The following is a 26592-nucleotide window of genomic DNA, read 5'->3' as shown; positions in this document are numbered from 1 at the left end:
ACCTTGTGAGACCAGCCCTGATAACCCATTTACAGTCCCAATCCTGGAATCATTGCTGTTTTAGCATACCACATCATTTACTCATTATGTTTATTCTTAATTGTCTACCTCTCCCACTGCAGTGAAACTCCATGAGGGCAGGGGTTTTAGTCTGTTTTGTTCACTGATGGATCCCAAGTACCTGAAGAGTGTGGTGGTCACATTGGGTATTTGATAAATATTTCTTGAATAAAATAAAATATGAGGGAAGACTTTCATAAGCTGAGCAAGTTGATGGAGTTTGGAAATGAAATACAAGTCGGAGATGGCTGAACTGTTCTTCCAAATAGAGTGGAGAGAATTTGGAATAAAAGCTGTGATAGAAATTCCTTCTAAACTAGGAAGGCAGGTTTAGGAGGAGAGATAATTGATGTGGGGAGGGGCAATAAGCCAAAAGATGGTTGAGAATGGAGTGTTACACAGGGTGGCCCCACCCAATGGGAAATCTCTGGTGGGCTATAAATCACAAGTGTGTCTACATGGTTATCTTAAGTTGTTTTCTATGCCCTGCAGTGATGTAACATACAACACACAGTAAATCCGCTACACAGAACAACATTGATATACCTGCTATTTTAATTTTATTTTGTGAGAGAGGATAATTAGGAAGAAACTGTGAACTGCATTTGGTTCAATATCAGTGTGCACACACAAAGGGACAGCATAAAGGCAGAGAATCTACAACAAGAATTTGGTGGAGACAGAAAGCCTAGGCAGAGGTGAACAGGAGAATGCAAATTCTCCAGGTTGTTGCTGAAAGGTTGGACAGGGCCTGGCTTTTCTAGAAGATAAGCAGCTCTATATTTTCAAGTGACCCTCACTGACCTGTGGCCCCACGACAGTAGCACCTTCTCTTAGGGTTGTTGAGAGATTTTAAGGAGATGGGGGTGGGTGCCCCTGTATACTTGGGCAGAGCTCTCCATGGTTCCTTTTGCACCCATTAGGGGGCTCTCAGCGGGCTACCAGGCAGAGCTCATAGGTTGGGGGAATGTTGCCAAAGCCTGAGATCTTGGGGATGATATCGATGTCAGCAGGTGGCACCAGCGGGCGTAGCGAGAAGTTCTGAAGGACAGAGGTGAAGTAGAGGAAGAGTTCCATTCGGGCCATGGCCTCGCCCAGGCAGATGCGCTTTCCTGTGAGCCCATTGGAGGAAGGGAAGGTCAGTCACACTTGCACTGGGATAGTGGGGTCATGGGGAGCCTTCTGACTCCACCACTCACCTGAGTCTCAGCTACTTCCTCAGCACCTCTGGGGTCATAATAACACTCACTTCACAGGGTTATTATAAAGACTCAGCGAGTTTCTAGTTTAGTGCTCAGCTAGGGCCTGTCACTCAGTGTGTGGCAGCTACTTCTCTGATGGCTTGGATTGCATCATAATCCAAGATGGAATGGTTGTAAAGGAACTTTGAATATGAAGATTCTGTGCATTTTAATTTCTCAAATGTTTATCAGAAGCCTCACTGGTGCTAGATACTGGTGAAGGGGGCTACAAATGAAATGGAGATTAATCTCCATTTTGCGGCAGCTGAAGTACTGCACCATTTATAAGCGAGTGGTGGGTGTCCTGTTTCCTAACCACTGCCCTGACTCCAGGTGCCATGCAACTTACACATAAAGTGTCATAAGATTTATGCCAAGGGTGGGCAATCCGCTGCCCATGGAGAAAGTCCACACTGCTGCTTGTGTTTGTACGACCTTCAAATTACAAATGCTTTTTAATATTTTAAAATGGTTGAGCAATATCAAAAGAAAAATTTTTTTATGACATATGAAAGTTAAATTGAAATATCAATGACCATTAAAAAAATGTCTTGCTTTTTTAATGGGTGGCTCAGTGGTTGAGCATCGACCTATGGACCAGGAGGTCACAGTTTGATTACCAGTCAGAGCACATGCCTGGGTTGCAAGAGTGTTGTGTGAAGGAGGCAATTGATCAATGATTCTCTCTTGTCATTGATGTTTCTCTCTCTCCCTCTCTCTTCCTCTCTAAAATCAGTACAAATATTTTTTAAAAAGCCTTCAAGGAACTGAGACACTTCCCTTCATTTATATGTTGGCTATGCATCACTTTTGTACTACAGTAGCAGAAATGAGGGGTTACAACAAAGAATGTATGCCCTGCAAAACCTAAAATATTTATCATCTGGTCCTTCCTGTGAAGGAAAGGCTAGCTGACCCTGCTTAATGCTTTCACTGTTGTAATTTTATTTTTCTAATAATCAGAGTCAATGGTTCTAATATTCCATGATTTTGGGATTCTAGGATTTTATGGTCCCAACTATGGTTTAGGCCAGTGATGGCGAACCTTTTGAGCTCGGCGTGTCAGCATTTTGAAAGACCCTAACTTAACTCTGGTGCCATGTCACATATAGAAATTTTTTGATATTTGCAACCATAGTAAAACAAAGACTTATATTTTTGATATTTATTTTATATATTTAAATGCCATTTAACAAAGAAAAATCAACCAAAAAAATGAGTTCGCGTGTCACCTCTGACACGTGTGTCATAGGTTCGCCATCACTGGTTTAGGCAGTCGCCAACCTTTTGGACCTCACAGACCACCGGTTGGCAACCACTGCTCCAAAGGCTTCCTTAAACCAGCAGTTGCCAACCTTTCGGACCTCATGGACCACCAGTGGCACTGAACTTCCTTTTCAGACCTGAACCTCAAATACAGACCAATGTTTGGGGGAAATATCAAGCATGTTCCTTGGAGAACTCAGACCATAGAAACCTACCAGAAGAAAAAGGCACAAAGGCTTCATTCTTCTTGAAGTGGCCCTGCTCATCCAAGAAGTGTTGAGGATAGAAGGCATCTGGGTAGCGGAAGTATTTGGGGTCTTTGAGGACGGAGCCAAGCACAGGAAACACATCAGTGCCCTGGAGTGGAAATGGGGGCATTTAAGAGAAATCAGTGTTTGAGTACAGGGTAAGAAACCAGGAGGAGAGAGGGGTGCAAATGAAGGGACCAGGGGTACTAATAAGGGTGCACTCCACCTTGGGCAGAAGGTAGCCTCGGAAATGAGTGTCCCGAGTGACACTGTGGGGATATCCCAGGGGTGCAATCACTCTCTGTATCTCATGTATTACAGCATCTGTGTAGGGCATCTTGACTCGGTCATCCACACTTGGGATTCGGTGTGGTCCTATCACATGGTTAATCTCTTCACAGATCTTGGCTGGAAAAAGTCAGAATTCATAATAGAGAAAGCCACAGGGATTACACAAAATCCATTATGTAAATAACCAGGAGAAGGAAAGTGTCCAATAATTATTTGATTATTTAAATTAGTAAATTCAAGCTGGACAATGAAGGTGAGGCTAAAAAGGTTGAGTGGCTATGGGTAACCTCTCCCATCACCTCCACCAGGAGAAAACCATTGGCTTGTTTTTAACTGTGTTGGAAGGTAGAGAGGTAAAATTGGCCTTTTTTCTTAAGCAAAATGACTTATTCGTGTACAGTTACCCAATTGACTAGATTACCGCATGTTGGAAATGAACTTTATTTGAATCAGACACCAAGTATGTTATATTAAATAGCCTTCTTGTGCTGAGAATGTGAGATTCCATATTCATTATATCTTGTGGTTCAAAACGTCTCAGGTAGTATGTTTCTAAGTTTTTAAGAGTATGTCTTCCTTCCTGTTGGGAGGGGGAGATATCAGGAGAGAAGATCCAGGGGACCCTTACCTTCCACCTCAGGATGCTTCATTAGCAGCAGGAATCCATAGTAGAGGGTGCCGCTCACTGAGTCTGTGGCAGCAAAGAGTAGGTTGAGAGTGGTGATGATCAAGTTCTTAAGGTTGAATTCTGTGTAGGCCTCATTTTTCTCCTGAAAGGGAGGAGAGCAGCAAACATTTTTTGTTTTTCTCGATATTTCCTCCTGTGCTCAGGAAAGGACTTTTTGAAAAGACAATAGGTGGGTAAAGTGACTGAGTGTTGGGAAAGGATGCTCCAGGCAGAGGATTTAGCTAGAGCAAACATCCTGAAGTAGGAGCATGTCTGCTGTATTAGAGGAGCAGCAAGAAGGAGGCCAGTGGTTGGAGTGAAGTGAACAATAGGGAGAATGGGAGGAGTAGAAAGTAGAATGCCCTGGAAAATTTGAAAATTGCAGGGCAATAAAAGGGTATATAATTCTAAGTTTCCAAGTGCTAAGGTTCTAGTATGTAGAATATAAATTTCTAAAAATATAACATTTTAAGATTCTATGATGAGCAGTATTAAGCTTCTAAATTTCTAAACACATAGACTTTTTTTTTTTTTCAAAAGCAAAGAGTCTTTATTCGAACTAGTTTGGCTCCCCGACCACACTCACCAACGCAACGGCAAGCCAAGTGGCCGAATGAGGGAACTCTGTGTGGAGAGAGGTTTTATAGGGAGGCTGGAGTAAGGAGAAAGGACTGTGGACCCTGCCGATTGGCCAGGCGCAAGTCGGTGTCTTGTTACACAGCATGTGGTCATATCTATGGCGACTTCCCTTGATTGTCATTGGTTAGTTTAAAGAAGTCCTGGGTGTGGCTAGCAGAGGCTTGGGCTTCTGGGAAGAAGTCTTGCCAAGCACATGGCCAAGGTAAGATGGAGGGCGTAGCTCTTACCCTGGGGCAAGATGGAGGGCGTAGCCCTCACGCTTTCATTCCCCCCTTTGTCTTGAAACTTCCTGCTCAATCATGAGAAGGACTGCATTTCTTTTTTTTTTTTTAATTAAATCTTTATTGTTCAGATTATTACATTTGTTCCTCTTTTTGTCCCCCCATAACTCCCCTCCTACCAGTTCCCGCCCCACCCTCCGCCCTCACTCCCCACTCACTGTCCTCATCCATAGGTGCACGACTTTTGTCCAGTCTCTTCCCGCATCTCCCACACCCCTTTCCCCCCCAAGAATAGTCAGTCCATTCCGTTTCTTTGTCCCTGATTCTATTATAATCACCAGTTCATTCTGTTCATCAGATTATTTATTCACTTGATTTTTAGATTCACTTGTTGATAGATGCATATTTGTTGTTCATAATTTGTATCTTTACCTTTTTCTTCCTCTTCCTCTTCTTAAAGGATACCTTTCAGCATTTCATATAATACTGGTTTGGTGGTGATGAACTCCTTTAGCTTTTCCTTATCTGTGAAGCTCTTTATCTGACCTTCAATTCTGAATGATAGCTTTGCTGGATAAAGTAATCTTGGTTGTAGGTTCTTGGTATTCATCACTTTGAATATTTCTTGCAACTCTCTTCTGGCCTGCAAAGTTTCTGTTGAGAAATCAGCTGACAGTCGTATGGGCACTCCCTTGTAGGTAACTGAGTTTCTTTCTCTTGCTGCTTTTAAGATTCTCTCGTTATCTTTTGCTCTTGGCATTTTAATTATGATGTGTCTTGGTATGGTCCTCTTTGGATTCCTTTTGTTTGGGGTTCTCCACGCTTCTTGGACCTGTAAGTCCATTTCTTTCACCAGGTGGGGGAAGTTTTCTGTCATTATTTCTTCAAATAGGTTTTCAATATCTTGCTCTCTCTCATCTTCTGGAACCCCTATAATTCTGATGTTGGTACACTTGAAGCTGTCCCAGAGGCTCCTTACACTATCCTCGCATTTTTGGATTCTTTTTTCATTTTGCTTTTCCAGTTGGGTGTTTTTTGCTTCCTTGCATTTCAAATCATTGACTTGATTCTTACGCTCCTCTGGTCTGCTGTCGGGAGTCTGTATAATATTCGTTATTTCAGTCCGTGTATGCTTAATTTCTAGTTGGTTCCCCAATATAACATCTAGGGTCTCATTAGTTTTCTTGTAGATCTCATTAAGTTTATCGGCGGCTTCTAAACAGTTCTTGAGAGACCTTAAAAGTGTGGTTCTGAACTCTATATCTTCCATTGACAATTTTGTCCTGTTTCTTTGTCTCCGCATTTTGTTATGCTTCCTTGGTGCACCCCCTAGTGGTCTTTGTGCACAGTCTTATAGTTAAACCTTGATTGTTGTAGCTAATACCAGGGAGGGTTTGACCTCCAGGCCAAGTGGCTATGAGAATCAGCTGTGTCTGCAGTGAGAGAACTTCTGTCCTCTAGGGAGGTGCTAATCTGGCGTTTGCCTGAGGCTATCCGGCAAATGCCTCTGTGCAGGGCTTGGGTGGGGCGGGTTGCACAGGATCAACAGGGTGGGCCAGAGAGAGCAGTTATGGCGGCTCTCAGTCCTGTCCCCAGGGGCTCTGCCTCTCTGAGTCCCAGCACTCACTGCAAACCTCAGAGAGAAAGCTGCACTCACTCTGACCGAAGCCAGACAGTCCCGCTTCTCCCGTTTGAGTCTGGGTCCCTAAAGACTCGCCTGTATCTGGAGCTCAGAGTCTGTGACTCCCTCCCAATTGAAAACGCCAACCGCGCCCTCCACCGCCAGCCCGCTCCACGCACTCCGCACCTCAGAATTTGACTTCAGCACTGCGCCTCCTCTGAGTGTCCGTATGCGTTTCTCTTTCCTCCTAGTTGTAGGACTTCCACTCAGCCAGTGTTCCTGTGGTTCTGGGTGATGTCCTTTCTGTTTTTTATTTTCACTTTTGAAGTAGTTGTTCAAGGCAGCAAACTCTGGCGTTAACCTATGCCGCCATCTTGGTTCTCCCCCGGACTGCATTTCTATTTCACCGTTGCTAGAGGCCCATACTGGGCACAGAGAACTATCAACTGAACTATCCCTATAAGCTTAACAAATGGTCTGGTGGAAGGGAAAGAAACCGTTTTAGTTTTAACAACTTCTATTGAAATAGGATTTTTCTTCTTAAAATTCCTCCATGGCTATCAAAAAGCCAAATCAAGATTAATTTATCTACTGTCCTGATGTTTGCATAAACACAACAAGAATGGTAACTGACTACCTTTGCTGGAATCTCATGGTTGAATCTTAATGTGCCCCGTAGGGCCAGGAAGCCAAGCTATCCAGCTGCCATCAGGCCTGCCTGCAGTATCTGTTGAGTTAGGTGAATCCCTCACCTGTAGCAACTCCACCTGAGCCCACACTCTAGGCTTTAAGGCCCATCTCAGTAGCCCTCCTACTCGTTGCGGCCCAGAGTGTGTGGGGGTTCCGCAGGGACGCAGAGGCATCTTTACTGCTCCCCTTCTACTCTTACCAACCCCCAGTGATGGTAGGGCATGGGCCTGATGCTCCAGCGCCAGCCATCTTCAGGGCTTCCAAGCAGGATACCAGGCTTTCTTTGTGGCATTCTTACTGGCTTTAAGTCTTTAGAGCTCAGACAGGGCTCTTTAAAACATGATACTCCAGTCAAAGTTTTCTGTTAATAAAACCACTATTAGGAACCAGTCTTATTGAATCTATGCAAAGGAATGTATTGCCATGACTTATTTAGCATTGCCAGATTTCGGAGGAATTACATAAGGAGAAAAACATACTGATCTGCCTTGCTAATTCCTTTTCATGGATTTATAATAAAACAGTAATTATTGGCATTAAACTTTTTTTCTCACATAGACTTTTAAGTTTCTCAAATTCTGTGACTCTGAAATTGTCATTCTACTTTAGTTTTAAGTCCCTGGCATCTTTTTAAAGCTTAACAATGGAACAGAATGAAGAGCGCAGAAATAAAACCATGCATATTTGGGCAGTTAATTTATGACAAAAGACTCAAAAATATACATTAGGGGAAGGATGGTCTGTTCAATAAATGGTGTTGGGAAAACTGGACAGCCACACAAAGGAATAAAACTGGACCGTTATCTTATAAAATACACAAAAACTAACTCAAAGTGGATTAGAGACTTGAACATAAAGCCTGAAACCTTAAAACTTCTTATAGAAAACATGGGTGGTAAACTCACTGATGTCAGTCTTGGGCAATGGTATTTTTTAAAAATTTGACACCAAAAAGGCAACAAAAACAAAAATAGACAAGTGGAACTATATTAAACTAAAAAGCTTCTGCACAGCAAAGGAAAAGCATCAGCAAAATGAAAACGGTAACATATTGAATGGGAGAAAAAATATTTGCAATTCATATATCTAATAAAGAGTAACATTCCACATTTATAAGGAACTCGTGCAACTCAGTAGGAAAAAAAAACCCCAAACAATTTGATTTTAAAAATAGGCAGGGAACCTGAATAGAAGATTTCCAAAAGAAGACATAAATGGCCCACATATGCTGAAAAGATGCTCAACATTACTGATCATCAGAGAAATGCAAATCAAAACCACAATGAGGTATCACCTCACACCTGTTAGAATGGCTATTATAAAAAAAAACAAGTAATAACGAGTGTTGCTGAGGAAATGGAGAAAAAGGACCCCGCCCTCCCCCACCCCATGTACTGTTGGAAATGAAAATTAGAGGCAGCCACAATGGAAAACAGTATGGAGGTTTCTCAAAAAATTTAAAATAAGCTACCATATAATCTAGTTATTCCATTTTTGTTTATTTATCCAAAGGACACAAAACCACTCATTTGAAAAGATGTCTGCATTCTTATGTTCATTGCAGCAGTACTTATAATAGCCAAAACATGGAAGCAACCTAAGTGTCCATTGATGGATGAATGGACAAAGATGTGACATCCTATATAATAAAAGGCTAGTATGCAAATTGACCAAACGGCAAAACAACTGGTCACTATGATGTGCACTGACTACCAGGGGGCAGACGCTCAACACAGGAGCTGCCCCCTAGTGGTCAGTGCACTCCCACAGGGGGAGCACCACTCAGCCAGAAGCCCTGAGCCAGGCTCATGCTGGCAAGCACAGCGGTGGTGGAGGGACCCTCTCCTGCCTCCGCTGCAGGTGGGCAGTAAGGAGCGAGAGGTCCTGGACTGTGAGGGCACAGGCTTGGCTGAAGGGATCTTCCCCCGCCCCCCTTGCACAAAATTTTATGCACCAGGCCTCTAGTATATATATAATGGAATATTATTTAGAAATAAAAAAGAAAAAATCTTGCCATTATGCTAAGTGAAATAAATCAGACAGAGAAAGACAAATACTATATGATCTCAACTATATGTAGAGTTTAACAAATAAACAAATAAAAAACAAGCAAGCTTATATATACAGAGAAGAGATTGATGGTTGCCAGGGGTAGGGGGAGAGGGACAGACAAAATGGTGAAGTGATTCAAAATATGTAAATTTTAGTTATAAAATCAATAAGTCATGGGGATGTAATGTACACCATGGTGACTATAGTTAATAATACTGTATTGTACATCTGAAAGTCGCTAAGAGAGTAAATATTTTTAAAATTAAATTTATTGGGGAGCATTGGTTAATAAAATTATATAGGTTTCAAGTATACAATTCTGGACTACATCATCTGTATATCACATTTTGTGTTTACCACTCAGTCACACCTCTTTCCATTACCATGTATTTGACCTCCTTTATCCTTTGCTACCTCCCTTCCACCCCCTTCCTGCTGGTAATCATTAACCACACTGATGTCTGTGTCTAGGAGGTTTTGTTTGTCTTGTTTGTTCATTTGTTGTTTTCAGCTTTATATCTCACATATGAATGAAACCATATGTGACTTTTTCTGACTGACTTATTTTGCTTAGCATGATATTCTCAAGATCCATCCAAGTTATCACAAATGGCAGTATTCCATTATATAGTATATGTACCACATCTTCTTTATCCAGTCATCTATTTGAAGGACCCTTTGGTTGTTTCCATGTCTTGGCCACTGTGGATAATGCTGCAATGGACATAGATGTACATATATCTTTATGAATAAATGTTTTCAAAATTTTGGAGTATATACCCAAAAGAGGGGTTGCTGGGTCATATGGTCACTCTATTCTTTTTTTTTTCTGCCTATCAGAAATGCAGTTTTATTTTTATTTGAAGACAACTTAAATTTTTAGACAAATGATTTTAGTATATAAATTTGTTTTTGTTTTTGTACAGAATATAAAGATTCCCCTCATTGATCTTCCATGTGAAGGGCATTACAAGCCTGAAGGGATACATTCTGCACACAAGTGTGTATCTGGTGTGCAGTGTGCTGGCAACCAGCGGTGCGGTGCTCCTACACATAAGTTAGGTCAAGGACATCACATATTGAAAAGCGGACAAGAGAAATATCCTAGTTAGTCAGATTCAAGAAGCAAACATGACACAAAAACTGTGCAACTGAGACCAGTTCAGTAACTTTAGTCGGGACACTGCGGATTATGCTGGAGTAACAGGTGCGTGAGGCGATAGTGTGCAGCACATTAAAGAGCCAGGAAGAGCTATTATATAGAAAGGCGGAATGAGGAATTTCACGAAAGCAAATTAACTTCTTATCAACTGCCAAAGCAAAACAAAACAGAGCAGAGTGCACGAGTGTTAGTATACTGCAGGCATGCTAGACCAGTTTCTGTGCAGCATGCTAAGTTAGTTAGAACTTCTTCACTGGCGCATATGATCATTCATAGTCACGGAAAGTTTTTTTTGCCACTTCTGGGCAAATTTCAGGCATGTCGTATTTTAGATGGAGTATAGCTTTTATCTATTATTTCATCCTGTAAAAACATGTGAAAACAATGTTTATTTGTGCCAGAGGATGACCAGTGACCTTGTTTATAAACTGCTCCAGCCCTTGCTTTCTTTCTTCAATGAAATTGTCATCAAATATTCCATCATCTCCTCTAAAAGGAAGTTGATGCAAAAATGCTTTCCCCGGGAGTGGGGCAACTACAACCTTGCTCTCTTGTTCTAATTCACTTCGCAACCACTCAAGTCACTGTATCTTCTTATAACTGTACATTCCTTCAGGTTGAAAATAGGCAGGTTATATACAAATTATATTTGAATTTTAAAAATATAATTTAATGAAAAAAAGAGAAAGTTTTGAGATTTGACAGTGACATCCACAATATGGCAGTAGAAACCCTGGATTTCTCTTCCCTCCACAGGTACACTAATTCCACACTGACATAGGAATCAATTCCTTCCATGAGAAGCCCAGAAACTACCTGTACTCTGGGTGAGTGTGAAATCAGTCACATTGAGAATGACAGAAACACTGGAAACACCCTCTTTCCACAATCCCCAATCCTGGCACAGTGCTGTATGATCATGAAGGAACCCTTAGCTCTGAGGACAGATGAACCACACATCTAATGTGCCAACTTTTCTCAATGCTCTCTGGTTTCTATGTCACTTGTCTCAGAGCACTGACTGGGCCTGGCATATGCCAATCCCCTGAGGGTACAGAGAACATACAGTGGTTGAAACTAGCATGCAAGCACTTACCACAGCTCCTCCCCTGGCCAACCAAAGAGTGAGCAGGAGGACAAACAAACTCTAGCTCCCAATTTCTCCCTGAGAAGGGAGAGAGTTGGACTACAAATCTAACACCCCAAATTTTCTGAGTGCTACCTGAGGAACTGGTTTCTGTTTCACCTGTTTCAGAACATTGACTTGGCCCAACATACACTAGTCCTCTAGGGGTTGCAGAGAAAAAATTGGTGATTTGAACAAGTGCATGGGTACTCATCACCGCTCCTCCCCCTAGCTCAGCACAGAGAGAATGGGCAATAAACTCCAGCTCCCAGCTTCGCCCAGAGAGGGAAAGAATTTGATCACATACTTGACATCATAACATTTAAAAAATTTTAAACTTATTTTTAATTATAATTGACAGCAATATTGTATTGGTTTCAGGCATACAACATAGTGATTCAACATTTATGTACCTTACAAATTAATTAACATCCTAATTTTTCTGGCTGTTACCTGAAGGACTGACTTTCATCTCACCTATCTCATAGAGCTGTTAGGCCCAGAATAAACTGGTACTTTGGGGGCTACAGAAAACAAATTGGTGGTTTGAATTAGAATGCCAGCCCTTACCATATCCAGCTCAGCACAGAGTGAGCAGGTGATAAATACCAGCTCTTGGTTTCTTTTAAAGAAGGGAAATACTTGGAGTTGTACATCCAATATTCTGACTTCTCCTGGTCCTATCAGGGATTGGCTTTTATACCACCTGTCTTGAATCATTGATGGGGCCCAGTCAGCACTAGACCCCTGGAGACTATACAGAACACAGTGGCAGTTTTAACAAGTATGCATGCACTTGCCACAGCTCCTCTCCTTGGCTCAACACAGAGTGGGTGGGGAAAAGCTCCTTGCTCTTCCCTGCAAAGAGAAAGAATTGGATTGCTCATCTAGTATTCCAACTTCTTGGGAAGCTCCAAAAGGGGTTGACTTTTGTTGCATCTGTCTCAGAGCACTGAGGGGACCTGGAAAACTCTAGATGCCTGGGGATTCTAAGAACAAAGACAGTGGTTTAGAGTAGCATGAAAAGAGTAGTTTTGGAAAACCATAGAAACTCTAGCCAGTTTGATTGGGAAGATCTTCTCTGTACAAGCCAATTCATGAAGACTGGGAGAGTGATGGTTTTCTCTAATGTGTAGATATCCACACAAAGGGTAAAGAAAAATGAAGACATCCTTTTATGACAAAAACTCTCAACAAACCAGGAATAGAGGGCTACAACCTCAACTTAATAAAGGCCATCCTATATAATAAAAGGCTAACATGTAAATCAACCAAATGGTGGAACGACCAGTCGCTCTGACATGCACTGACCACCAGGGGGAAGATGCTCAACGCAGGAGCTGCCCCATGGTGGTCAGTGAGCTCCCACAGGGGGAGGGCTGCTCAGCTAGAAGCCCTGAGCCAGGCTCGTGCTGGCGAGTGCAGTGGCAGTGGCAGGAGCCTCTGCAGAGTGGGCCTAAGTTGGCAGTCGGACATCCCCTGAGGGCTCCTGGACTGCAAGAGGGCACAGGCTAGGCTGAGGGACCCTCCCAATGAACAAAATTTCATGTACCTGGCCTCTAGTATATCTATAAAAAGCCTATAGCTAATATCATACGCAATGGTGGAAATGGCAAGATTTTCCACTAAGATCAGGAATAAGGCAAGAATGCTCACTCTCATCACTTCTATTCAACAGAGTACAGTCATACTGCAACACAGCCTTTTGAACAACAATGAACTGCATATACGATAATGGTTGCATAAGATTATGGAGCTGAAAATTTCTATTGCTTAGTGGCATTGTAGTAGTTGTAACATCATAGGATAAGACATTGCTCATGTGATTGTGGTGATGCTAGTGTAAACCTACTGTACTGTCAGTCATAGAAAAGTGTAGCAGAAAAATTATTGAAGATGGCGGCATAGGTAAACACCGGGAAATTATTGCCTCACACAACAATTGAAAATTACCCCAAAGGACTGAGCAAACATCATCCAGAACAACAGGAAGGCTGGCTGAGTGTAAAGTCCACAACTAGAAGGAAAGAAAAGCACGCTGAGAGCCAGAGGCGCTGCGGAGGTGAAGTGCAGAGGTACGGCGGCACGCACGCGCGCGTGAGGAAAGGGGGTGGCGCCTGAGGATGCGGCTGTCTTTTTGAATCACAAACTCCCGACGGCTCTGAACTCCGGTTCCGGGAAGTCTCTGGGGACCCAGGTCTCACACGGGGAGAAGCTGGTCTGTCCGGCAGCGAGCGAACTTGAGGGCGGCTTTCCCTCAGAGGTGCTTGCAGCCGTTACCGGAACACTGAGATGCGCGACTCCAGGCGGAGAATCAGCCATGGCCGCTTTCTCCGCCCTCTGACTCCCTGAGACCCCGCCCCACCCAGGCTGCGGCAGAGGCTTTTGCATGTGAATGTACCTAACTGCAGCCGAACCAGGCAGACCTGGAACTTCCAAGAGAAGGCCCAAGGCCCCGCAGCGGCTTGCATTGCTTCACAGCTGAGCCTCTTCGTGGCTCCTGCTGTGTGGCCTCAGGCAGAGGCTGAATTAGCACCTCCTTAGATCCAGGAGCCACTGTACCCAGTGGTCAGAGGGGGTCCATCCAGACTGCAACTCCTCAGATCCATAAGGGACGCACTCAGGGAGCAGACTCAGTGAGCACCAAAGCCCCACTGAAGCGAGTCTTGCCCCAGAAGGGTGTCTTCAGCACAGAAGTTCTCCCACTTTAGACACAGCTGATTCTCACAGCCAATTGGCCTGGAGGTCAATTCCTCCCAGTGATTCTACAACAACCAAGGCACCAAGAGTGCACCAAGAGTGTCCACCCCAGGTAACTGGGGAGGCTGAGCTACTGGGCCCTACAGGACACCTGGCGCACAGGGCCACTCTATCAACACAGGGAAGCTGCCAAAATGCGGAGACAAAGAAACAGGTCACAAATGGCAGAAATGGAGGAAAGCAAACGATTGGATATAGAGTTCAAGGCCACGTTTATAAGGTTTTTCAAGAATTTTATGGAAACCGCCGATAAATTTAATGAATCCCTCAATAAGTATAGGGAGACCATGGAGGACATGAAAAAGGACCAACTAGAAATTAAGCATACACTGACTGAAATAAAGAATAATTTACAGAGATCCAGCAGCAGAAAAGAGGATCCCAAGAATCAAGTCAAAGATTTGAAATACAAAGAAACAAAAAATACCCAACCGAAAAAGAAAAAAGAAAAGAGATTCCAAAAATATGAAGATAGTGTAAGGAACCTCTGGGACAACTTCAAGCGTACCAACATCAGAATTATAGGGGTACCAGAAGGAGAGAGAGGGCAAGATATTGAAAACCTTTTTGAAGAAATAATGACAGAAAACTTCCCCTACCTGGTGAAAGAAATGGACTTACAAGTCCAGGAAGCGCAGAGAACCCCAAACAAAAGGAATCCAAGGAGGACCACACCAAGACACATCATAATTAAAATGCCAAGAGCAAAAGATAAAGAGAGAATCTTAAAAGCAGCAAGAGAAAGACAGTCAGTTACCTACAAGGGAGTACCCATACGACTGTCAGCTGATTTCTCAACAGAAACCATGCAGGCCAGAAGAGACTGGCAAGAAATATTCAAAGTGATGAATAGCAAGAACCTGCAACCAAGATTACTTTATCCAGCAAAGCTATCATTCAGAATAGAAGGTCAGATAAAGAGCTTCACGGATAAGAAAAAGCTAAAGGAGTTCATCACCACCAAACCAGCATTATATGAAATGCTGAAAGGTATTCTTTAAGAAGAGGAAGAAGAAAAAGGAACTCTTACCATTTGCCACAGCATGGATGGAACTTGAGAGCGGATAAATACCACAGGATCTCACTCATTTGTGGAATATAATGAACAACATAAGCTGATGAACAAGGACTGATCCAGAGACGGAGAGGCATTGATTGGACTGTCAGGACTTGGAGGGAAGGTAGGGGAGGGTGGGGGTAAGGGGGAAAGATCAACCAAAGGACTTATATGCAAGCATATAGGCCTAACCAATGGACATGGACAACGGCGGGGTGAGGGCATGAGCGGGGGTGGGGGGGGTGGGGGGTAGAGGGTAACGTGGGGACAAGGACACATATGTAATATCTTAATCAATAAAAAATATATTAAAAAAAAAGAAAAAAAAAGAAAAATTATTATGAAAATAAAGCCTAAAATAACAATTTTTATTAAACTGTTAATAACCCCCCCCCCCAAAAAAAAGAAAAGTGTAGCAGCCTGGCAGGTGTGGCTCAGTGGTTGAGCTTTGACCCGTGAACCAGGAAGTCATGGTTTGATTCTTGATCAGGGCACATACCTGAGCTGTGGTCTTGATTCCTAGTAGGGGGCATGCATGAGGCAACTGATCAATGATTCTCTCTCATCATTGATATTTCTATCCCTCTCTCCCTCTCCCTTCCTCCTCTGAAATCAATAAAAACATTAAAAAAAGAAAAGTTTAGCACATACAATATTATGTGCAATACATAATACTTAATAATGATAACAAACTTCCATGTTACTGTTTTATGTATTTAGCATACTATACTTTTTATCATTACTTTAGAGTATATTGATTGTATAAGTTTGTATGCTATGTTATACCAGCAGCAGCCTCATATGTCTGGTGTTTACCAAATCTCTTGATTCCATCATTTTATGTTTTGCTGGGTTTAATCTTGTGTTGTTTTATAAATTTAATGTAGCCTACGTGTACAGTATTTAAAAAGCCTATAGTGGTGTACAGTAATGACCTAGGCCTTCACATTCTCTCACCCTCACTGACTGACTTGCCCAGAGCAACTTCCAATCCTGCAAGCTCCATTCATGATAGGTGTCCTATACTGGTGTATAATTTTCACCCTTTATACTGTATGTTTACTGTACCTTTTCTATGTTTAGATTCACAAATATTTACCATTGTGTTACATTGGCCTACAGCAGTGGTCGGCAAACTCATTAGTCAACAGAGCCAAATATCAACAGTACAACAATTGAAATTTCTTTGGAAGCCAAATTTTTTAAACTTAAACTATCTAGGTAGATACATTGTTATTAACTTAATTAGGGTACTCCTAAGGCTTAGGAAGAGCCACACTCAAGGGGCCAAATAGCCACATGTGGCTCACGAGCCACAGTTTGCCAACCACTGGCCGACAGCATTCAGTAACGTGCTGAACAGGTACATAGCCTACTAGCAAGAGGCTCTACCATTTAGACTAGGTTATACTATCTAGGTTTGTGTAAGTTCACTCTATGTTGTTTGTGTAATGACAAAATCACCTAATGATCAATTTATCAGAATGTATCCCCATCATTAAGCAACATATGACTGTATTGGAATCCTAGCCAGAGCAGTTAAGCAAGAAAAAGGAAAGCATTCAAATTGGAAATAAAGAATTAAAATTGTCTTTGTTTGCAGATGACATGATCTTATATATAGAAAACTCTTAATACTTCACAAAAATCTGTTAAAACAAATAAATTTTGTAAAGTTGCATGATACAAAATCAACACACAAAAATTAATTGTGTTTTTATATACTAATAACTAACTATTCAAAAAGAAATTAAGAAAACTATAATATATACATAACATCAAAAAGAATAAAAAACCTAGGAATAAACTTAACTAAAGAATTGAAAGATTTGTACACTGAAAAACTATAAAACATTGATGGAAATAGTTAAAGGAGACACAAACTAATGGAAAGACATCTCATGTTCATGGATTAGAAAATGTTATATTGTTAAAATAATACTCCTTAAAGGTATCTATAGATTCAAATCAATTTCTATCAGAATCCCAATAAAATTCTTTACAGAAGTTAAAAACAATTCTAAAATTCAGATGGAACCACAAAGGTCCTGAATAGCCAAAACAATCTTGAAAAAGAAGAACAGCCCTAGCCAGTTTGGCTCAGTGGATAGAGCGTTGGTGGCCTGCAGACTGAAGGGTCCCAGGTTTGATTCCGGTCAAGGGCACATCCCCTGGTTGAGGGTTCGATCCCCAGGGGGTATGCAGGAGGCAGCCAATCAATGATTTGCTCTCATCATTGATGTTTTTTATCTCTCTCTCCCTCTTCCTTCTTCTCTGAAATCAATAAAAATATATTTTAAAAAAGAAGAACAAAGCAGGAGGCATCTCACTTGCTGATTTCAAAATATATTAAAACCTACAATAGAAGAAACAGAACTAGAAAAAACAAGATGGCGGCATAGGTAAACACCGGAGATTGCTGCTTAGCACAACCACTTCAAGAATACAGCTAAAAGATGGAACGGACATCATCCAGAACCACAGGAAGGCTGGCTGAGTGGAAATTCTACAACTAGAAGAAAAGAGAAAAGCATACTGAGACTCAGAGGAGGTGTGATGCGGAAGTAAAGTACAGAGTATGGAGGCGCAAGCGGAGAGGGCTGGCGGCTGAGGACACAGTTGTCTTTTTCAATCGGGAGGGAGTATCAAGCTCTGAGCTTCAGTTCCAGGTGAGTCTCTGGGGACCCAGACTCATACGGGAGAAACTGGACTGTCTGGTATTAGTCGGAACTCGAGGGCAGCTTTCTCTCAGAGGTGATTGCAGTGATTGCTGGGACACTGAGAAGCAGGGCCTCTGAGGGCAGCCATAGCTGCTTGCTCTGCCCTGTTGATCCCCTGGGACCTCACCCTGCCAAAGCTGTGCACGGAGGCTTTTGCATATGAAAAGCCTGGCCCTTTGCAATCTGAAAATTACCTAACAAACTGCAGCTGGCCCAAGGCCCCACAGCAACTTGCATTGCTTCACAGCTGGCTCCTGCTGGGTAGCCTCAGGAAGAGGCTAGATTAGCACCTCCTTAGAGATCCAGGAGCCAGTGTGCCCAGTGGTCAGGGTGGGACCATCCAGACTGCAGCTCCTTGGATCCATAAAGAACACACTCAGGGGGCAGACTCAGTGAGCACCAAAGCCCCACTGAAGCAAGTCTTACCCCATAAGGGTGTCTCCAGCACAGAAGTTCTCCCACTGCAGACATAGCTGATTCTCACAGCCAATTGGCCTGGAGGTCAATTCTTCCCAGTGATACCTACAACAATCAAGGCTTAACTACAACAAGACTGTGCACAAAGCCCACAAGGGGGTGCACCAAGAGTGTCCACCTCAGGTAATTGGGGAGGCTGAGCCACTGTGCTCTATAGGACACCGAGCACAGAAAGCCACTCTACCAACACAGGGAAGCATAAAAAATGTGGAGACAAAGAAACAGGACACAAATGACAGAAATGGAGGAAAGCAAACAAGTGGATATAGAGTTCAAAACCACACTTTTGAGGTTTTTCAAGAACTTTCTAGAAACCGCTGATAAATTTAGTAAGACCCTCAAAAAGTCTGGTGAGACTGCCGATAAATGTAGTGAGATCCTCAAGAAGTCTAGTGAGACCCTCGAGGTTATGAAAAAGGACCAACTAGCAATTAAGCATACACTGACTGAAATAAAGGATATTATGCAGAGTTCCAACAGCAGACCAGAGGAGTGCAAGAATCAAATCAAAGATTTGAAATACGAAGAAGCAAAAAACACCCAACCGGAAAAGCAAAATGAAAAAAGAATCCAAAAATATGAAGATAGTGTAAGGAGCCTCTGGGACAGCTTCAAGCATACCAACATCAGAATTATAGGGGTGCCAGAAGAAGAGAGAGAGAGCAAGATATTGAAAACCTATTTGAAGAAATAATGACAGAAAACTTCCCCTGCCTGGTGAATGAAATAGACTTACAAGTCCAGGAAGCGCAGAGAACCCCAAACTAAAGGAATCCAAAGAGGACCATACCAAGACACATCATAATTAAAATGCCAAGAGCAAAAGATAAAGAGAGAATCTTAAAAGCAGCAAGAGAAAGAAACTCAGTTACCTACAAGGGAGTGCCCATACGACTGTCAGCTGATTTCTCAACAGAAACTTTGCAGGCCAGAGGGAGTGGCAAGAAATATTCAAAGTGATGAATGCCAAGAACCTACAACCAAGATTACTTTATCCAGCAAAGCTATCATTCAGAATTGAAGGTCAGATAAAGAGCTTCACAGATAAGGAAAAGCTAAAGGAGTTCATCACCACCAAACCAGTATTATATGAAATGCTGAAAGGTATCCTTTAAGAAGAGGAAGAAGAAGAAAAAGATAAAGATACAAATTATGAACAACAAATACACATCTATCAACAAGTGAATCTAAAAATCAAGTGAATAAATAATCTGATGAACAGAATGAACTGGTGATTATAATAGAATCAGGGGCATAGAAAGGGAGTGGACTGACTATTCTTTGGGGGGAATAGGGGTGTGGGAGATGTGGGAAGAGACTGAACAAAAATCGTGCACCTATGGATGAGGACAGTGGCGGGGGGTGGGGGGGGCAGGGGGGGGGTGGGAACCGGTTGGAGGGAAGCTAAGGGGGGGAAAAAGAGGAACAACTGTAATAATATGAACAATAAAGATTTAATTTAGAAACAAAACAAAAAAAACCCTACAATAATTAAAACATATGGTATTGGCATAATGATAGACTTATAGACCAGTGGAAGAGAATAGAGAGCCCAGGAATAAATTCATGCATATATGGTCAACTTGTCTTCAAAAGGGTCCCCAAAAATATACAAAAAGGAAAATATAGTCTCTTAAACAAATGGTGTAGGGAAAACTAGATATCTACATGCAAAAGAATGAAATTGCACCTTTATCTTACACCATACACAAAATCAACTGAAAGTGGATTACAGACTTAAAAATAAGACCGAAACTATAAACCCCTAGAAAAAAACATAGTGAAAATCTTCATGATATTGACAATTATTTCATGAATATGACAGCAAAATATAGGTACCCAAAGCAAAAATATACAAGTGGGACCACATCAAAACTAAAAGTTTCTGTACAGCAAAGGAAACAGTAAAAAATTGAACAAGTAACCCAAGGAATGTGAGAAAATATTTATAAACCATATATGTGACAAAGGGATAATATCCAAAATATATAAGAAACACCTATAACTCAATGCAAAAAAAATTAATAACCAGATTTTAAAACACGCTAAGTACTGAAATGGAGATTTCTACAAAGAAGACAAAAATGGCCAATAGGTACATAAAAAGATACTCAACATCACTAATCATCATGGAAATGCAAATCAAACCCACAATGAGATATCTCTGAGATAAGCTGTTAGGATGATTATTAACAAAAGAGCAAAAGACAAAAGTTGTTGAATCTGTGGAGAAATTGGAGCCCTTGTACATGGTTGGTGGATGCAAAATGTTGAAACTGCTGTGGAAACAGTAGGGATAAAACTTTGAATAAATTAAAATAGAATTACTATATAACCCAGCAATCCTACTTCTGGGCATGTATTCAAAAGAATTGGAACCAGAAACTCAAAGATCTTAGCATTCCAATGTTCACTGAAGCACTACTCACTTTTTGTTGTTGTTAATCCTCACCCAATAATATTTTTCCATTGATTTTTTTAGAGAGTGGTAGGGAGCGGGGGAAACACAGAGAGAGAAACATCCACATGAGAGAGACACATCAATTGGTTGCCTCCTGCACATGTCCCGACCAGGGCTGGGCAGGGGGTAGTGGTGGGGAGGGTGTTGAGCCTGCAACCAAGGGATCAAACCCAAGATCCTTCAGTCCACGGGCTGATGCTCTATCCACTCAGCCAAACTGGCTAGGGAAGCCCTATTCAATTTTTAAGATTCAAGGTTTTACTTAAAGATATGCATTTTACATTTTCTCTCTAGATATAAGGAACCATGTATAACTATAATTGCTATATTGACCAAAAGATGTTTTAAATGGGCTTGTGGTAGAGGCACGATGAGATGAGAGGAAAGGATTGGAGAAATAGAATAGTACCTGGTGCATCTTGATGAGGAAGCAGTCAATGAAGTCCCGAGGGTTCTGTGGGTCAAAGGATGCCTCGTTGAGCTTGACCCTAGAGGCAATGAAGTCCTTGAGCTCTTCTGTCAGGTAGTAGATGCGATTATGTCTTCCCGGCAAATATTGCATGATTCCGGAATACATGTCATATAGCTGTGGGGAATAGGCAAAGGTGGTTTGTCAGTGATGAGTACCTGGGGTCAGCATGGGCTGAGTCTCTAGTCAGACAGCTAGTCTTAATGTCCAGTGCTGAGTCTGAGAATTGGGTTCATTTGCTTTTAAGAGACTTAGAGCATATTCTCAATGTTGTAGGGAGGATTAAATGAAGTATAAGCAGGTGACTTAGTTACCTGAGGCTGGTGGTGGGTAGAGAGTGATAGGAGGACTTATAATCTGATAGAGCACCTGAATTAGTCTGAAAAATAATCATATTATTTTATATCTTAGAACACATATACTTATGTGAATAGAGGGTTAAATTTCTTATATGTGAATGGGGGTTAAGTTTTTCTTAAGTTTCCTTCTCAAGGCCATGCAAAGCGATTAAGGAGGTGACTCAACTGTGAATCCAGCAAGCAAACCCAATAAGCATGATCAGACCAACCCACAAGGAGTCAAAACATCATCTCATCACCTGTTGAGTAAGAACAATAGCTGATGACTGTGGACCTCCAGCGCTGCACGTAACTGCATTCCATCCCAGCCTCAATCTAGCTCCTTCCCCTTTATAATCCTGTACCCTGCACCTTGCTCTAAGACAGGATTTGAATGCTTGTAAGTTCCCTGTCTTATTGGTTGACTAGCCTTCTCAATAAATGCCTTATATGATTCAACCCTGCCTTCATTGTTGGATACAGCGACAGGTAGCCTGAGACCAACCTAGGGCTTCCTTGTAACAAGAGGTGACAGGTGGGTACCTGCGTCCAGGGCGAGTTCATTTCAGTGAACCTCTCATTAATCATCTGCAGCAGCTTCAGAAACTGCTTGTCCTCATAGTCAAAGCGGCTTCCAAAGAGAATGGAACTGATGACGTTACAGACACTGCGGCTCAGGAAGAAGGTGGGTTTGATGGGGGCACCTGGGTGATGGAAATTAGCAATGTTGGAGGCATTGAATAGGAACATGGAGTGTGGAATCACTTGGACATGGATATGAATAATGGCTCAACTCAACAGCATGCATAAGTCATTTCATTTCTTTGCTGTTGCATCTAGATGCCCACATTTCAAATTGAATTAGTATCCACTTCCTTGGTTGAAAAGAACTCAATATCATTATGTGTGTAAAGTTCTTAGCACAGTGCCTGGCATTTGGTAAGCTCTCAAGACATGTAAGGGATTATTATTATTATTATTATTATTATTATTTATGTGTGTTTGGGGGAAAGAAAAACATATTTGGAAAAGAAGTTCCAGTAAATGACCAAAAAAGTGCTTAATTTCTGAGTCTGGCTCCACCACTGATTCCTTTGGGGGCATTAAGATAATCCTTCCCTAACTATCCGCGGCACCACCTGTGAAACAGAACGCTGGTGTTAGCTCAGTGCGTTGGAAACCATTCCCCCAGATAAAGCAGACATTCCCAAACATACAGTTTTACAAATGATTACTGTGGGTGCATGGACAGTCAACCTTTTCAAGTAAACACTGTTGCACATATTTCTCAATCTCTGTGCCTTTTCTCTATAGATCCTAGTGATTCCTAAACTTACCACTGGTTAGGAAGTGGACTTCTTTAAAACTAATAAAACTTTCATCCAGTCTTCACAAAAAAGTACAAACTCACATGGTGCCAAAGTCTACATACAATTTCTGGGCTCACAGATTCACTGCCATGCACTGATTAAGTTTCTGGACAGAAGAATCTTTAAGGGTCTTTCATATTAACTTTTAACATGGATCCTGATTGGGAAAATGTGTGAATCCTACAATTAATCTTTTCTCATCCTCTCACTCCATAACTCTCTCCTACCAAGAACTTTCCTTTGGAAGCTGAACTCACTGCAACCACACAGTCCCCTTATGGCCCTCCACCTTTTCACATCCATACCATCGGCTTTATGAAATTCCTCCAGTAGAAAGCTGATCTCCTCCTGGATCCGATTCTCAATCCTCCGCCTTCCCAACCTGAAGTCCCAAAGGGTGGTCAGGCAGAAGCTTCGGAGAATCCTCCATCGCTTTCCATTAGCCAGAACTACACCTGCCAGAATCACAATATTAAGCTTTTGCCTCCTTTCTTTTTGTTCCCAACTCTGTGCTGGACCAGGGGATGCTGGAATATGAAAGCTTTAGACTCTGCTCTCAGGGAAGCCTCTCCCAACTTCCTAAGCTCAATGAGGAGACTAAGCTTCCCTCTCTACAGACTAGGACTGAGGTGAAGGGATAGGAGTCAGGCAAGGAATGAGAGTGAAATCAAGGAAAGCTTAACAGAAGACAGATTAAGAACTGAATAAATAACAGCATGGATGCTTAAGAAGGTGGAGGGAGGGATAGAATGCTAGATGAAGTACCCTGAAGGAGAGACTGCCTCTATTTTCTACATATCACTTAGGTTCCCCTGACAGGCACATGCATGTATACACATGATCACGCCTGGATATCAATCTATCTACATTAAATAGCTTGCGATTTAGTAAGAAACATTTAAAAACTGCCAAGTGTGGGGATGGTTCAATGGATATTTAAAAATTAATGAAAGGGTGGTAGAATGATGAATGCAAATAAGATTTTATGACTGGATTGATGGACAGGCAGATAAATAAAGGAGTAAACGGATGGGAGGAGGAGAAATGGGTATAATGTTTGAGAAGTGGATGAATGGAAGGTTGGAATAGTAAATAGATGGAAAGATTAACAAATTTGTTGATGAATGAATGGGTAGAAGAGGTATGAATAGATGGAAGAACAGAGCGATGGTGTGAGACTACTTGGAATTGAAGGATGTAGGCTGTTAGAAAATTGGGTGTATGGGTAACATTATAAGGGATCTACCTAAATGGAGGAGGCAGTGAGCTATGTATTGGGTATGTGTGTTTGTGGAGGAAAGTTAGAAGTAAGGTTGGCTACAAGGATTTGACTGTGTACACACAAAGCATGTAGTTAATTCATTAAAAATGAAAGAAGATGTAGCACAGCAGGCACTCTGGAGTCAAATGGTTTGGGTTCAATCCAGGTTTTACCACTGACTCACTGTGTGACATTATATAATCTTCCCTGCTCAAAAATTTCTTACTTGAAAAGTTATAATGATATTAGTATTTCCCTCAAAAGAGTAAATGTGATAATGCATGTTGAGTACTTATCAAAGAACCCATGACACAAGAAAGTGCATCATAACATGTCATTATTGTTTTCATTGTTAATGTATTGTTGTTACTTACCGTGACCTTGGAAGCTTCTCTCTAGTGAAGGCATCTTCCCACGGCCAATGAACTCATCTGCTTGGCCCACCAGGGCTTCCTTTACTGCTTCATGTCCACATAAAACAACTACTGGCCGGGAACCCATGTATACTGTAAAGACTGGGCCATATTTCACCCTGAGCTGGGGGTAGAAGACATAACACGAGGGGGCTTTTAGTGCACCATGTATAGGTTAATGAAGAAGTTAGGGTGAAGACTCTGGGGACAGAAATGAGAGAAGAGGGGGAAAAGGCAAGTCCTGGTATTGGAAGTACTATTGAAAAAAAAAACACAAAAAAGCAGAGGAGCCTTGACTCTTGTGATCTTGGATGAGTCCCCTCTCCCACCACACAATTCCAAACTTAGTTTCCTCATCTGTGAAATGACTGATTTGGATTAAATGAACTCCAAGGTCCATTCTTCATTCTCTGAAATGCTAAATGTCTAGAATCTTAAAATCATACGTTACTGACTCATAAAGTTCTCAGACAACCTGAGTGTAAGAGGTATTGTGTTTGAGAATTTAATGTCTTCTGATTCCAAGATTGTGAGCTGTAAGAGAATGAATTTCCAACATACTAGAAATTTGTGTTTCAGACTTCAGTATTTTAAGACTCAAAAATTTTAGTTCAGCAAATCTGTGTTTCCAAGTGTCTGGATTTTAGAAGTAATAAGGTTCTAAGTATAGCTGGCTATAGAATAAGTTGCTCTTAGCTCTGCCCAAGAGGTGTAGTCAGACTCACCTTTGTGAAAGACTGAGAGATGTTACCAGCATGGAGTTGCAACACATTCCCCAGGAAGGGCAGAGGTGTGGGGCCAGGGGGCAGATTTCCCTTCTTGTTGATCTGTACCCAGGCAGTGAAGATGAGCAAAAAAAACAAGCAGAGCTCCAGAAAGATGGTGAAGGCATCTCCTAGCTCCATGATGACAGGTGAAGAGGTTGTGTCCAGAGCACCAGTACCTGCCTAAATAAGTTTTGGGAGATCAGCTTATACTGAAATCTAAACACCCTGGATTCAAGTATGGGTGCCATTTTGAAATATGGATGCCATCAAGGAACTGATTGCTTTATCTAAAAGTGTTTATATAACCAATTTAATGCCAGATACCAAATCACAGAATCAGGAAGCTGAGAGAACACCAAGAAAGATAAATGCTAAAATATCTACATTTAGATATATCATTTTCAAACCACAGAAAATCAAACATAATGAAAAATCCTTAAAGAAGGCATAGGGAAAAGACACGTTACTTATAGAGGAGCAAAGGTAAGAATTACACCTGACTTCTCTTAAGAAACAATGCCAAAAAAGATATTAGAGTAACGGGAGCAACTAAGATGGCGGCATAGGTAAACACCGGGAAATTATCGCCTCACACAACAATTGAAAATTACCGCAAAGGACTGAGCAAACATCATCCAGAACAACAGGAAGGCTGGCTGAGTGTAAATTCCACAACTAGAAGGAAAGAAAAGCACGCTGAGAGCCAGAGGCGCTGCGGAGGTGAAGTGCAGAGGTACGGCGGCACGCACGCGCGCGAGGAAAGGGGGTAGCACCTGAGGACGCGGCTGACTTTTTGAGTCACAAGCTCCTGACTGCTCTGAACTCCGGTTCCGGGAAGTCTCTGGGGACCCAGGACTCATACAGGGAGAGGCTGGTCTGTCCGGCAGCGAGCGAACTTGAGGGCGGCTTTCCCTCAGAGGTGCTTGCAGCCGTTACCGGAACACTGAGACGCGCGACTCCGGGCGGAGAATCGGCCATGGCCGCTTTCTCCGCCCTCTGACTCCCTGAGACCCCGCCCCACCCAGGCTGCGGCAGAGGCTTTTGCATGTGAATGTACCTAACTGCAGCCGAACCAGGCAGACCTGGAACTTCCAAGAGAAGGCCCAAGGCCCCGCAGCGGCTTGCATTGCTTCACAGCTGAGCCTCTTCGTGGCTCCTGCTGTGTGGCCTCAGGCAGAGGCTGAATTAGCACCTCCTTAGATCCAGGAGCCACTG

The 26592-nt window shown here is 42.1% G+C and overlaps 1 protein-coding gene across 1 annotated transcript; it reads right to left on the bottom strand.

Moving 5' to 3' along the window:
* Nucleotides 1-619: 619 nt before the first annotated feature.
* Nucleotides 620-25549, bottom strand: LOC118674351 (cytochrome P450 2G1-like). The gene is made up of 9 exons (XM_036346028.1): nt 25336-25549; nt 24572-24734; nt 23242-23391; nt 22110-22270; nt 21169-21345; nt 3735-3876; nt 3042-3223; nt 2783-2924; nt 620-1172 (listed from the first exon to the last, which is right to left on the bottom strand). Exons 1-9 carry the CDS (start codon nt 25513-25515, stop codon nt 991-993), a joined length of 1479 nt encoding a protein of 492 aa, XP_036201921.1. The 5' UTR covers nt 25516-25549; the 3' UTR covers nt 620-990.
* Nucleotides 25550-26592: the final 1043 nt, after the last annotated feature.

Source organism: Myotis myotis, unplaced genomic scaffold, assembly GCF_014108235.1.
Source record: "Myotis myotis isolate mMyoMyo1 unplaced genomic scaffold, mMyoMyo1.p scaffold_m19_p_19, whole genome shotgun sequence".
NCBI lineage: Eukaryota > Metazoa > Chordata > Mammalia > Chiroptera > Vespertilionidae > Myotis > Myotis myotis.
This window is presented reverse-complemented; position numbering and strand designations above follow the sequence as displayed.

Coding starts and splice junctions, on each gene's coding strand:
- LOC118674351 (XM_036346028.1), bottom strand. CDS start 25,515: ATGGAGCTAGGAGATGCCTTCACCATCTTTCTGGAGCTCTGCTTGTTT. Junction 24,735..25,335: donor TCTCTCAGTCTTTCACAAAG/GTGAGTCTGACT, acceptor TTCTACCCCCAG/CTCAGGGTGAAATATGGCCC. Junction 2,925..3,041: donor GAGGCTACCTTCTGCCCAAG/GTGGAGTGCACC, acceptor TTTCCACTCCAG/GGCACTGATGTGTTTCCTGT.